The 15,001-nt window shown below is 42.2% G+C and overlaps 1 protein-coding gene across 7 annotated transcripts in view; it reads right to left on the bottom strand.

Moving 5' to 3' along the window:
• Positions 1 to 1,412: 1,412 nt before the first annotated feature.
• The window catches only part of mdm1 (Mdm1 nuclear protein), a 28,970-nt gene continuing 15,381 nt past the window's right edge, over positions 1,413 to 15,001 (bottom strand). For 5 of the 7 annotated variants that reach the window (XM_038780527.1, XM_038780521.1, XM_038780523.1 and 2 more), the window contains exons 5-15: positions 10,777 to 10,944; positions 10,103 to 10,221; positions 9,912 to 9,993; positions 9,616 to 9,654; positions 9,136 to 9,311; positions 7,933 to 8,217; positions 6,993 to 7,156; positions 6,113 to 6,246; positions 5,080 to 5,326; positions 4,376 to 4,444; positions 1,413 to 1,808 (exon numbers count right to left, since the gene is read on the bottom strand). In XM_038780527.1, the coding sequence (XP_038636455.1) occupies positions 1,693 to 1,808; positions 4,376 to 4,444; positions 5,080 to 5,326; positions 6,113 to 6,246; positions 6,993 to 7,156; positions 7,933 to 8,217; positions 9,136 to 9,311; positions 9,616 to 9,654; positions 9,912 to 9,993; positions 10,103 to 10,221; positions 10,777 to 10,944 (1,599 nt within the window). In that variant the 3' untranslated portion in view covers positions 1,413 to 1,692. The remainder of the gene's footprint in view (positions 1,809 to 4,375; positions 4,445 to 5,079; positions 5,327 to 6,112; positions 6,247 to 6,992; positions 7,157 to 7,932; positions 8,218 to 9,135; positions 9,312 to 9,615; positions 9,655 to 9,911; positions 9,994 to 10,102; positions 10,222 to 10,776; positions 10,945 to 15,001) is intronic. The other 2 variants (XM_038780526.1, XM_038780528.1) reach the window with 2 other exon arrangements.

Here is a 15,001-nt window from a genome sequence, read left to right as displayed (position 1 = left end):
AGGGGAGATGGAGTACCCCTAACAAGGGGCTGGTTTAGCTCACTGAGCTAAATCGCTGGCTTTTAAAGCAGAACAAGCAGGCCAGCAGCACGGTTCGATTCCCGTACCAGCCTCCCCGGTCAGGCGCCGGAATGTGGCGACTAGGGGCTTTTCACAGTAACTTCATTGAAGCCTACTCGTGACAATAAGCGATTTTCATTTCATAACATCAGGACAGTATCTGACTTGTATGGCATCAAGAAACCTTAGTAAAAGTGATGTCAATGGGCATTGGGAAAACATTCTACTCGCTGGAGTTATACCAAACACAAAGGAAAAAGGTTGCAGGTATAGAAGATAATCAACTCATCCTCAGAATATCATTGCAGGAGTTCCTCAGGATAGTGTCCTAAGCCCAATTAGTTTCACCAATGATTGCCCTTCCAAGGGCTGTTCACGATTAATGCAGTGTTAAGTTTCATTCACAGCTCCCCAGATAATGAAGCAGTTTACTCCCACATGCAGCAAGTCCTGGATGATATTCTAGTTTGGAATGATAGTTAGAAAGTTAAATTTGTGCTTTGCACATGCTCGGCCAAGGCTATCTTCAAGAGAGGGTCTAACTATCTCCCTTTGACATCCAGTGGCATTACCATCATCGAATCCTCAACCGTAACATCTTGGAATCTTAACCATTGACCAAAAACTAGAGCAGCCACATAAATACCATGGCTACATGAAGTCTGAGGTTGAGTGTTCTGCGCGGAATGGTTCACTCCCTGACGTGCCAAAGTCTCTCCATCATCGACAAGGCACATGTCAGAAGTGGATTGGAATACTCACCCACTTGTCTGGATGAGTGCAGTTCCAACACTCAAAGTAGCTGAACACCATCAAGGGCAAAGCCATCCTTTTGAGTGGCACCTCGCACCTCCTCCCTCCCACCCCCCCCCCCCCCCCCCCCCCCCCCCCCCCCCCCCCCCCCCCCACCCCCAACCATCTTAAACATACAGTCCTTCCACTAGCACCATTACTACAAGATGAAATACAGTAACTCACCACGGGTTTTGATAGTATTTCTTAACACCCATGACCATTATCTAGCTGGACAAGAGCAGTAGGTGCATGGGAACAACATCATCTCCAAGTCACACACAACCTAACTTGAACATAGATTGACCCTCCTTCATTGTTACGAAGTCAGAATCCTGGAACTCCTTCCTTTCCGATTGCAGGGGTAACTTTACCATATGGTTCGCAACAGTTCAAGAACGGGGCTCAACACCATCAAGAGTAATTAACAATGAGCAATAAATGCTGGCTTGACCAGAGACTTCCACAAATTCATTTTTTTTTTTTAAACTTTCAAAATTGCAGCATACACATTCATTCAATTTTTACACAGAGAAACATGGCACAATGCTTTCTTCATATGGTGTAAAAATCAGCTTATATTTTATATATCTTAATATATTTTACAGTAAAATACTGGCAAACATCAAAATTTGAATCTTGGCTCTCAGTATGAACACACAGGGGTCAATGTAAAATCCCCCCAAAAAATTAAATAACAGATAGACAGGAAAAGTATAACATTTAACACAGACATTCACATTCAAAGTTGAAATGGATTCATTTCCCAGGTGTAAAAAGTAAAATCCTCAATAAAACCGACAGGTCCTTCTAGGAATAAACAATATTTCAAAGTTTAGTTCACGGGTTCTTGCCCCAGAAATGATCTCTCCTTTTCTGAGCACGCTCGAGAACTTGAGAGGCAAGTGAACTGGATGCTGCTGATCGGGCAGATATTTGCGACATTCGATCATCCTCTGAAAAAAAGAGGATTGAATTGAACCCACATTTTAAATTTTATTTAGTGTAATTTGACTACTACAAATGCATAAAATGACATTTCTCCACACAAAATGGGAGAGCCCCGATTGTCTTCTGCCCTAAAGTGACGTGTTACTTGGTTACGCTAATTTTAATTAACTTCAACAGAATCGGGATTGGGACAGAATCAACCAGGGTAGGCTGGCAGAGTTAGATAAAAATAGATGGGGGGAGGCTCCTGCCAAGTATAAAACACCGTTTGGTCAAATGGCCTCTTTCTGTGCTGTGTATCTGGTGTAACCTATACTGAAGTCTCAAACATCATGCTTCCTTCCCTCCTCCTACGGTTGCCAACCTTCAAGGATTGGCCGGGAGTTCCCAGGAATTGAAAATCAATCTCCAGGACACTGCTGTGGGCAATTCTGGAGAAACATCATAGGGACATTAAAAAAGATTGGTTTTTTTTAAACATTCTTTGATCATTTCGCTTTACCAGGTATAAAAATATTAAAAATGGGGAGGAATGAAAAAATGCTGCTTGGCCGACAGTCAAGCTTTATCTAATTGGGTTATGATACTTTTAATTTCCAAGTGGCGCAGTAAGGAAGTAGTTCACAAGGATGGAGGTGTTGGCAGACAAATGGCTAGAGCTTCGGAGAAATTCTTGTGATTAAATCTCCAAGAATACATTTTTTTTAAGCAGTCATTCACTTGATGAAGGAGCTGTGCTCCGAAAACTAGTGAGTCCAAACAAACCTGTTGTACTTTAATCTGGTGTTGTAAGACTTCTTACTGGGTAATCCCAGTGCCAATCCACTGGTCTCATTTTTTTAAAGTCATAATAAAAGTTCACACTAAAAAGATGCGCTTTGAACAAAAACGCTGAGGGCAAAACGTGACAGTGAACAATCTTCAGTGTTTTGGGATTTTTATCCGAGCTGCTGAAGGCGAGAAAGATATCTAGGTCACACTCAAAGCAGCTCCCGCTCTGTCTGGATTGGGAATGTACCTCTGCCTTCCCGGTATCTAAATAACCTGCACACGGTTCGATGGTCAAACAGAGAGCCTCTTCACTGCACTTTGGCTTTCGGATATATCACTTGGCCTCAATTGATCTTCCTTTACTTTGGAAAGCAGTAAAATAAGCACTTCACAGAATTGCGGCTCAGGTTTAAAAATTGACAGATTTATTCAACAAATAAATGGCTACGTTAAGAGATGAAATTAGGCATTGTAAATTTACCATGAGACATACAAGACACAGGGGGCTGAATCTTTCATGGGAGTGGCAAACACCGCTAGATTGCCGCTCCACTCTGCTCCTAATTTCTTACAGTACACTGGAGCTGCCTTATTACCGCCTGGGACTTCCTGTACCATAGTCACTCAGAAGTTACAATTGGTTTTATTGTACGTCAGAATCGTCCATAGTTCCAGAATTTAAAATCAGAGTTTCAGAGGGTTCGAGATGCAGGGTAATTGACCAACGAAAGCTGAAACTTCCAGGACAATTTCCATGCAGTGCCTTGTGCAAGTATTTCAGAGGGCTTCCCCCAGCGCATCGTCCGGGGTACGACCCTTCAGAGAATGCAGGATCTGGGCTATAATAACCATTCTGTTGCCATTACCAAACTGCAATTTTAAATTAACTTATTCTTCAATATTATCCTCCGAGTAGTGTTTGTTAATGACCCGCCCTGGAATCTCTCTCTGGCCTATTTATTCCTTTCTGATGGCTTCAGGTGTACTATACCAATTTATAAAGCATGTTAAGAAATATTCATCACATATGTTTGAAACAGTTTAAATAGGTCTATGCTAAATTCCAAAAGAGCTGCAAATCGATATTATGCAAATAAACCACACAGGATGCTTGAATGGCTTAGCCCTTCTCAGATACCAGAAATCATTGACAAAAATGCATTTTCAGGATACACCATCCACCAACATGCAAGCTTATTCCAGTTAGCTTTTTTCTCCAATATGTTTGATTCCATTGGTTTTCCAAGTTGCTCTTTATTGTGCAGAGTTAACTCGTTCATGTTTCTTCTTTCCTATAGTTTGACTTCATTTCCTACCCATGCTATATGAATATGGTTAATAGTCATAAATAACACAAGTCTAGATAAGATCTGTTTAGACAATGGCAAAACTCCATCAGAATCATTGCTGAAATGATATTACAGCTGTTCTTTTTGAGCCATAGTTAACTTGGGATTCTATAAGATGGTTCCGACATGTTGACAGCAAGCAATTTTTAAGCTGAATGCTATGCAGCACGGTAGCACAGTGGTTAGCACTGTTGTTACACAACACCTGGGTCCCAGGTTCGATTCCCAGCTTGGGTCACTGTATGTGCAGAATCTGCACGTTCTCCGTGTCTGCGTGGGTTTCCTCCAGATGCTCCGGTTTCCACCCACAAGTCCCGAAAGACTTTAGGTAATTTGCACATTCTGAATTCTCCTTCCATATACCGAACAGGCGCCGGAATGTGGCGACTAGGGGCTTTTCACAGTAACTACATTGCAGTAAGCCTACTTGTGACAATAAAGATTATAAATACCATTATCAGCAGCAGCTAGATCTGTTGATTGTGTCCTCAGCAGACTGGTCCTCAGTCCTCCAATATTGCCTTTAAGGGGAGTTATAAAAGAAGTTAATATAGATTCTCAACCAGGCTTTAAAAATAATGCAACGTTACCCTGATTGACAAAATGTTGAATTATTTTGGAAAGGAGAACAGACAGAACAATTTTACTCAATTCAAAGGGTGGTTGGGGGGGAAAGAAGAGAACCATTACCACACCCAGGAGGAGCAACTAACACTTCACTTTCACCCCAGAAGTTCACGGAAGAACAGACCTTAGTGTTACAGTAAAACCAGGTACTGCACCCGTTTCACATTACGAGTCAAGAAAGATAGGACAGCTACCTATCCTGTGCTACTCTCGGGATTTGCCTGCTATACTTTATCACTGCAAATTCCAGTATGACTGAAGGGCAAGACCTCAGCATTTTGAAAGGTGTAGTATAACTTGCTTTTGTATTTATGCTTCTTTATAAAGCAATGGGTTTTTAAAAACAGTCTCATCAACTTATCCTGCTGCCTTAAAAGATTTCTAATTGTATATCCCCACGCCACTCTGTTCTTGCACGTCCTTAACAATTGTACAATTTGGTTTATATTGTCTCTCTTCATTCTATGTTAAATTATCTCGCCATCTGTTGGTCTATCTCTGCTCAAATATTGACTGTTTAACATGTTACCATTGTGTTGGAACTCCGGATGTCGAAGGGTTCCTTGTATCCGATGAGGGCAGCTCCAAGGTGGCGAAGCAATGACTGAAGATGATTTGGGATTAAAACAGTGATGAGATTTCATTGATGCTAGAATAGAAGGTTCAGTCTTTTCAGGAGATGGGTTATTGAAATTTGCAGGCCCATATTCTTCCCTCAAAGGAATTGGATCGGAAGTCTTAACACCAGCTGCTGGGGACTGTCGGAGTGATTCAGTCTATGTAATAAGAAAAGACCATTATTTTTTATGAGGTACTATTCAAATCATAAGGTTTAGAAAGAATTTGCTGCAACGGTCATTGAATTATCCGATACATTAGCTTTGCGAAGTGACCTAGTAAATGGGGTCAGTCTGGGGTTCCAATGATTGCAATTTAATAACTCTGCAATCATTTTGAGAGAGCCAACGTGGACACAATGGGCCAAATGATCTCTTTCTGTGCCATACCTGCTCTATGATTCTTTCCGAAAAGCCCGTGCATGTAAAAATCACTGCGCTTGGCTACTGCTGTGCCACTTTTTCCAAATAAAAATATTTTATACTTGTCGTATCTCAAAAGGTATTTTTAAAAAAAGGACCCATTTCACTATTATACTGACCTCCATCTTGTTTTAATAGGTTTTAAATTAGAAGCTTAAAACGACAAATATCAAAGTGGATACTTAGTTTAAAAAAATTAAAACAGCCATGTGAAAATTCCATCTGAATAAAGCACACGACAGTAAATATGAAATGCAGGTCTGAAGCCAAGGATCTTGGTGGAACAAACTTCTCAATCCATTACATTTTGAAACAGTTCCAAGAGCCAGTTTTGCCTTCCCTAGTACAGGAGCCCTGAAGTCAATTCCAGCTACACGACTGGCACACCATCTGAGACCAGTTGATCGGTCACTGAAGGGACTGACCCAATCTTGAACCTGCTGGACCTGTATAACCGGAGCTGGTCAAGAATTACCTTTTCTAACGGGAACCAAAGGTATCCCTCAGGTAAAAGTTCTGTACCTTTCTCAGCATTTTGCTTGGTGATTCTGACAAATATTTATAGGGCGAATACGGTTTCCCCAATGGAGGCTGGGTTCTTCTGCGATGGGGTGATGGTGATCTGACCTTACAAGGAGAAATTAACACAGCACCCCCTGGTGGAGAGAAAGTGGTAAAATTAGGATGTAATAATTATTAAATACTTTAGTGGGGCTTGTAGATAACATTTTAGGTTCATTAAATAACCTTTCCCCACCACTTACATAAAATACTTACAACTTCAGAAATGGCAACACATAAAACATTTTATGCCCATTAGAAATTCCAGGGAGCATCCATCTTACTTTTTGGAAGGTCTTTCGTTAGAATTGCCTGTCCCACTGCAATCTTGTTGCTTTCAAAAATTTTCCAAACCGTCTCCACTTCTCACTCCCATTTCTGCTTATCCTGACCACTTCCCACATTCTCTGTTTTCATTTCTGCTGATTCCCTAATTGTTGGGGATTGAGAGTTCCACTAATAAACAACTTATTCATGCAGCGGAGCAGTGGTTAGCCAACGCTAGCCAGTATGGAGACTTCCCAGAACATAACTTTGACCAAGAAAGCAAGAAGTTGAAACACGGTGCAGGCTGAATGAGTGGGGAAAGGAACAAACTCGGGTCGACAAGAGAAGCAAAACAATGGTAGGGTGGGTTAGAGCAGCAGATTGTAGGATGGAATGCTCCAAAATCTCCTTTCAATTTAGTAGAAAGAGTTTTAGTCAAAGCTTTTATTACATATACAAATCTCCACAACTTTCAAAATCACACACAAATGCATAGATGTAAAAACAATGGAATATCAGCAGTTATTACAGATAGACCAAACATTATTTGTACTAAATTAAGAAATGGTCATACCGACAGCTGGTGTGGTCAGATCATGGTGTGTTCTCTGGGCTCCACCAGTTGTCTTCAGTGTTGGGGTAGGCACTCGCCCACCTGCATCAGAACCAAGCTCAAACTGTTCATTTGATTCTGACTTAATTGTTGCCGCATCTTGTATGTTTACAGAGGCTGGTTCTCTAGAAATTAAATTATAATCAGTTCTGAACGCAATTAGTTTCTTTTGGTTATCAAGAAAGGAATTTGCGCAAGAAAGTAAATAAAATATGTTTAAGCACAACTCAAGCTTCTTCACTGGTGCAGAAAACAGCCGTGGGGGCGGGGGGGGGGGGCAAAAAACATAAAAACATGCCAAGAATGTTTAATTTCTGTCAAGCTTCGGTGGGGCATATTTTCACTTTGAGATCTTCAGTCAAAATCCCAGAGGCATTGGCTCCTCAACCAAATACATGCAGAAAAATATGACGTTACAGTTCCATTATAAACTAGCACTACAATTGCAACATAATAATTATCAAAATTAGTATAAATAGCTCTAAAATAAGAAATTAAAGACAAAGGTTATTTATATGGAAGTTTAAGGAATTTTTGTTTCCTTTCTTGGAAACAAAGTGAAGTTTTGACGCTATAAAAGGATGTAATATCTTAGCCAAAATGATTCCAAAGTTTGGCCTCATTTTAATATTTTTCCCCAAATAACACCATCCCCATCTAAAACCAAAAAGAAAATGCTGGAAAATCTCAGCAGGTCTGGCAGCATCTGTCGGGAGAGAAAAGGGCTAATGTTTCGAGTCCAGGTGACCCTTTGTCAAAGGTCATCTAGACTCGAAACATTGGCTCTTTTTTCTCCCGACAGATGCTGCCAGACCTGCTGGGATTTTCCAGGGTTTTCTTTTTGGATTCAGATTCCTGCATTTGCAGTAATTTGCTACTATGCATTTCGACCAGTAGCTACCTTTCAACAACTGCTTCCACGTTTCCTTCAACTTCTACCTCCTTCTGAGTTTCATAATTCTGGTCCTGGTCGCTTTCTGGTAGTTCTGCTCTACATGGCTTCTCTTCCTCATCTGTCCATGCCAATCTCCTACTGACTGGAAGAGCGGGAACATGTGGCACAGCATTCTCTCTTGCATCATTGTATTTTGCCGTGGCCTTTTGTGGTGATGTAGCATTCTGTGCTTCAGAGCCAGAGTACATCTCTCGTCTTTCTGTGCTGCAAATATTTGGTGTTTCTTTTGCTCTAAAATATAAAAAGAGATGCTCCCATTTGGTTGGATATTGTAGCAACACTTTTTTTTTACATTTTAGATTACCCAATTATTTTTTCCAATGAAGGGGAAATTTAGCATGGCCAATCCACCTACTCTGCACATTTTTGGGTTGTGGGGGCAAAACCCACGCAGACACGGGGAGAATGTGCAAACTCCACACGGACAGTGACCCAGAGCCGGGATCGAACCTGGGACCTCAGCGCCATGAGGCGGTTGTGCTAACCACTAGGCCACCGTGCTGCCCTAGCAACACTTACACATCATTCACAAAATGGGCTTGATTCAACAAACCCACAATTTCTTTGCATATGTACGGTATGAGCATTTAATATTATCAAACTTAAGCATACAAACTCTTTCAGTGTTGCACAAGAATAGATTAATAACCTTTATTGTCACAAGCAGGCTTACATTAACAATGAAGTTACTGTAAAAAGCCCCTCGTCGCCACATTCCGGCTCCTGTTCGGGTACACAGAGGGAGAATTCAGAACGTCCAAATTTCCGAACAGCATGTCTTTCAGGACTTGTGGGAGGAAACCGGAGCACCCGGAGGAAACCCACGCAGACATGGGGAGAACGTGCAGACTCCGCACAGACAGTGACCCAAGTCAGGAATCAGATCTGGGACCCTGGCGCTGTGAAGCAACTGCGCTATCCACCGTGCTACCGTGCTGCCCAATTGCAAGGCTCCCATCTGTGATACATGACAATTAATCCATGTGTTAAAATTAAAATGACTCAACCTTCATCAAAACGATTAAGGCTATTTTCTGCTGTAATGTGTGGTTAAAAACCAATTCAAAAAATATACTAATCTACTAGTCTATATTTGCACACAATTCCTTTTAATTACATTGTGCATGGTCATTAGTCATTAATTTATACCTTGCAAGGTCCAGGGCTTCAACGTTGTCACTAACCGATTCTTCAGTATCTGATGTCGAGGAAGCCTCCCACAACCGATTTTGTTCAGACAGAATTTGGATGAGGTGATCCCGGGAGAAGTGTGTGCCCAGTGCTCTCCTCTTATATGCTTCAGCTTTCTCTCGAAGTTCTTTCACCTGTGATAGCAGAGCAGGAGAAAAGCTATCATCACTATTTTTTAAAAAATCTTTCTGCAAGATTGTTCAATCGGGGTTCAATATGGTGTACTGTTAAAATCGACGTACAGAGAGTGAGAGGTGCTTTTGCTAAATACAATAAATTGCTGCCCTTCTATCCACAGAAACTGCAAACAGCACTGAAATGCAAGACTAACATAGCAGGGTTGTTGCTAATTTATAACTACTTTCTTTACAGTTTCTAAATATGCATTAACAGAAAAACAACAACACGCATTAAGAAAAATACAATCTAAAAACTAACCTCAGCATACCAATAAGAATTTAGGTTACTTTCAGTACCCTACAGAGGAAGAAGGTAGAGATAATTTTAAAGTAGTTTGTTTTAGAACAATATATATTCAAAAGTAGCGAAGCATAGAGAATTCACAGAATGCACTGATTGAAGAACTGCACTACAGTGCTAAAGCGCCCCCTAGAGTCCCCTTTAAAAAACAGTTCTAAAAATAGTATAAAAATTAATTGACCTTAAAGTGCCAATGAATTTCACATACTGGTGTCAGAAACAAGTCTTAGTGCCTTAATCCATTGTTCACCTACCCCTTCAGATCGGAATGTTCTCCTTTTATAGTCATACTGACAAGGAGGCCGAAAGTTAGTCTTGTACTCAGACTTAATGTTTCTGGGGGAAAAAACAAAATTACACGAATTATGATTTTTAAAAAAAATAGAAATGTGGTAAATCATGCTTTACAGTTGAACAGTGCGTTTGAAATTTAAAAGTTGCGTACCTAAGCCCTTTGCGTGAAGATACAGACTTATGCAGATTCTGTTGGTTGAGAAGCTGCTGGTCTTGAAATAGTTGTTCCTCTGCATCCCCTCGCTGGTCCTTTGAGGTCGACCCTGTTGACTTAGGATGGACACGCTTCAGATTATTACTCTGAATAAAATGAAAACTCAAAGCCGGAGACACGCATTTCAATATTAATCAATAAACGCTTATGTCATCCGGTATCCTTGCAAGTGACAACATGAAATTTTTTTCATAGAATTTACAGGGCAGAAGGAGGCCATTCGGCCCATCGTGTCTGCACCGGCTCCTGGAAAGAGCACCCTACCCAAGGTTAACACTTCCACCCTACCCCCATAACCCAGTAACCCCACCCAACACTAAGGGCAATTTTGGACACTAAGGGCAATTTATCATGGCCAATCCACCTAACCTGCACATCTTTGGACTGTGGGAGGAAACCGGAGCACCCGGAGGAAACCCACGCACACACGGGGAGGATGTGCAGATTCCGCAGACAGTGACTATTACAGTGACCGGAGAGCCCATTCCCCGTCAATGTTACTCCCTGTCAACCTCTTCACATTTCGAAATGTGTTCAACGGGTTCACAAATAAATTAGCTTTGTTTTACTTGATCGTAAACAGAAAGACTGAACAGGTAATATCCAATTACCTTTTGTGGGGAACGATCCTCTTGTTCAAACGCTAAAGCTTCAAAGTTTTTACGGAGGCGTGGTCCTTTAGGTTGCTGCATACCTTTGAATTGACGTGAATATTCTGTTTCACTGAGCATCTTCCCCAATTTAAATGAGGGAACATGTTTATTTCTGATGTGAATAATCTAGAGACAGGAACAATATTTCTTCGTGTTGTGAATGAAGATTAATAAATAACAAATAACACAGCACTCAAAGAAACTACAATCCTCTCTTGTTTAAAAAGTATTAATTAAGAATTTATTGGAAGATGACATAGATCTAATTAAATTGTTCACTAATGAATCACAGAATAATAGTGCAGAAAAGACCCTCCGGCCTATCAAGTCTGCACTGATGCATGAAAAACACCTGACATGTCTACCTATTCCCATTTGCCAACCCATAGCTTTGAATGTTATGACGTGCCAAGTGCTCATCCAGGTACTTTTTAAAGGATGTGAGGCAGCCCACCTCTACCATCCTCCGTCTGCATTCCAGACCGTCACCGCCCTCTGGGTATAAAAGGCTTTTCCTCAGATCCCCCTAAACCGCCTGCCCCGACCTTGAACTTGTGACCCCTCGTAACTGACCCTTCAACTAAGGGGAACAGCTGCTCCTTATCCACCCTGTCCATGCCCCTCATATAATAGTGTACACCTCGATCAGGTCGCTCCTCAATCTTCTCTGCTCCAGCGAAAATGAGACAGGAATGGTGTCAAACATATTTGTTTTGTTTCACCCAACAAGAATAGCTCCCGCAGAGCTGTCAGTGAATTCAGTTTCATCACATGTGGCGGGATTTACCGGCTGATCATACCGGCGGGAGATTCCTGTCCCACACCTGCGTATGGGTTTCCCAGCAGCGAGGGCACTGTCAATAGGAAATCCCATTGACGGCAGCGACACCAGTAGATCCCGCTGGCAGACCGCCTCCCATGCTGAGAAATACGCAGTGGTGTGGTCAATAAATCCCACCCATTGTTTATGCAGTTATCTGAATTAGGATAGAAAATATATGTAGACTTTGAACCACAATGCTTTCCCCCATTAAAGGTATTCTATACGATTAATGTTCTGTTTACCAAGACTTGTAGAACTCTTATTGGAAAAAACACTCGTGTATAACTGAAACCATGGAGGCAGAGAATGCAGCTGTAAATCGCCGTTCTCAACCATGCACCAAATCTTCTCCCCAAAATATCTTGGTCTGTCCGTCCTTCAGTCTCTGCACTGAGTGTCTCTTCATTCTCAGTGATTTCGACCCATCTCAATTCACGTTATCTGACTCCATTGATTTCACTGTCCTAACCTCTGCTGCCATTTAAATTCTCATACCTATTCCTAGTCAGCTCCCCCAGCTTGCCATTTTGTATGACCGTTCTATTCTCATTAGGCTTGATTTTTAGTAGCCGCCAGGGCCGGGATCAGAGGTGGACGAGGGCTAGAAATGTCACCACTGCCCTGCGTACCAGTGCCCCAGCTCTATCCACCCGGAGCCATTTTCACAGAGGTGGGATGCAGCAGGCCTACCCCCTGCATGCGTGTAGTGGGTAGACTATTTGTTTGTTTTCGGTAAATTATGTGCAATTAATGGCCATCAACAGCAATGGTTGGAGTCATACCTAGCACAAATGAAGATGGTTGTGGTCACTGGAGATCAATCATCTCAGTTACAGGGTACAGCCGAGTCCTAGGCACACCCATCTTCAGCTGCTTCAATGAACATTCATCCAAAAGGTCAGAAGTGGAGATGTTCGCTGATGATTGCACATTGTTCAGCATCTTTCGCGACTCCTCAGATACTGAAGCAGTGCATGTCCAAATGCAGCAAGGCCCGGACAACATTCTGGCTTGGGCTGATAAATGACAAGTAACATTTGCGCCACACAAGTGCCAGACAATGACCATCTCCAACGAGAGAGGGAGAGAAGCTAGCTGTTTGCTCTTGACATTCAATGGCGTAACCATTATAAATTCTCAATTATCAACATCCAAGGGGTTACCTCCTGACTCCCCAAAGCCTGTCGACAAGGCACAAGTAAAGGGTGTGATGGAATACTCTCCATTTACCTGGATGGGTTCAGCTCCGACAACACTGGAGACTATTGATACCTCCAGGACAAAGCAGCCCGCACAATTGGCACCGCATCCACAACATTAATTCCCTCCATTTTGACAAAGGGTGGCAGTAGTGTGTAGTGTGTACCATCTCCAAGATGCACTGCAGGAACTCAACAGGGGCCCTTACGACAGTTGTCATGGAGTGTCCCTTTAAGAAAGGTTTTTGTCTTATCACGTGGATTCAATGGTGTCATTGTGCGGGTGGAGCTGGGCTGTGGCTCTGTGGGTTTTACTTTTGCTTTGAGTTTGGACTGGTTTTGAACTACACAGGTTGAAAGAAGTGTCACTCTATCTTCATTTTACAAGCTGTTCCAGACTACTTGATAACTTAAAATAGATAATTGCTTTCTGGAAGGAATTCAAACCTGCTGTTTAAAAAGGGGAACAGAGTATCACTAACAAGTTTTATACCAGTAAGAATGTGCCATGCCTTTGAAAAGGGCATTCTGGTTTTACTTTATTTTGTTATTGAATTGGAACAGTTAAGGGGAATTCATTAAGGGTTATGCATAGATTACTCTAGCTGTGTGGGGTCTTTATGTTTATAGTTGATAAAAATTCTTACTGCGTGTGTTTATACAAATGTTAACTAAATTCATAGAACAAACCTTATTTTTTGATTTAAAAGAGCCGCCTGAAGTCCGTTGAATAACACCTGAAAGGCAGGCTCTTGCGCTCATCTCAGCCAAATTAAACATAAAGGTTGTAGGTCAGGTGGACTCAAAGGCAATAAACACTGGCCCAGCCAATAATGGCCATGTCCCATGAATGAAACAAAGAAATCAATCTGTTTCCAGGTCACCGCAAGCAGCAGGAGCCTGCTAATTGCTTGGACCTGACCTCCCAGCACATGATCTGGGGCCAGCACTTCAGGCAGGCAGAGAGCCCCCCCTGCCTGCCAGGGTGTAGCATGTTGCCTTGTGGAGGGGGACAAATCCCCTGCGCCCACTTACCCCCGGGTCAGCCCTCATTCCCCACAACAGAGGCCTGGCTGCAAAATCCAATTAATACTCATTGCAAAAGTTGGAGAGAGGTGCCTCCATCTTAAGTCCTCTCTCCTTATTTACATTCCATTGCAGCCTAAAGCTGCAAGGTCTCCAATTGTCCCTCCAACTTCAACTATCCTTAAACTGGCCGGTGAAAGTGACCCCTGACCAGCTGCGGAAGGGAAAAAAAAATATCAATGGAAAACTCCTGCCTACAAAATGCGGCTTGTGACTCACATTTCAGCCTCATATAAAAGTCCATAGGGAAAACCCTGCCTCAATTATAGACTGTGTTATCACTGCTCACTTTCTTCTATCCCCACACTATCCCAACCCTCTTCTTCTTTGCAACACCACCTTCCTTTTGTATTTACTCCTGACAGAAATCCTTCCCCAAGTTAGTTATAGCAGCAGATCCAAACTCTTACTAAATAGTCTTTGGCCCTCCATTCACCATACTACTCTGCAAACTTTACATCTTCTCAGTTAAATGCTCACTTGCACCTAGAGACCCCATTGGAAACCAGGCTCCCTCACAGGGACAGGCCAATCTGTTTAGATATTAGAATTAGGCATTACAAGCCAGACGCAAGAAATATGTGTTTGATACAAAATATTAGCCCCACTGAGGTCATGAAGAGCTCCATATTTTTACTGGCAGTGACATGATGAAAAATACTGCATTTGCACATAAAAAGTGTGCCACCTTGCATGGCAGTGGCACCAAATGCAACTCAGTAAAACCCCTATCTTTCAATCTGATCATTCCTTCCGATGCAGCCATCAGCACACAAGACTTCAGTGTATCTGGCACACAACTGGTTTTATAATAATAATATCATTATGAGGGTCACAGGTAGGCTTACATTAACACTGCAATCAAATTACTGTTAAAATCCCCTAGTCGTCATACTCCGGCGCCTGCTGGGTACACAGAGGGAGAATTCAGAATGTCCAATTCACCTAACAAGCACATCTTTCGGGACCTGTGGGAGGAAACCAGCGCACCCGGAGGAAACCCACGTAGACACAGGGAGAACGTGCAGACTCTGCACAGACAAGTGACCCAATTGAACCCAGGTCCCTGGTGAAG

Source organism: Scyliorhinus canicula, chromosome 20, assembly GCF_902713615.1.
Source record: "Scyliorhinus canicula chromosome 20, sScyCan1.1, whole genome shotgun sequence".
Classification (NCBI taxonomy): domain Eukaryota; kingdom Metazoa; phylum Chordata; class Chondrichthyes; order Carcharhiniformes; family Scyliorhinidae; genus Scyliorhinus; species Scyliorhinus canicula.
This window is presented reverse-complemented; position numbering and strand designations above follow the sequence as displayed.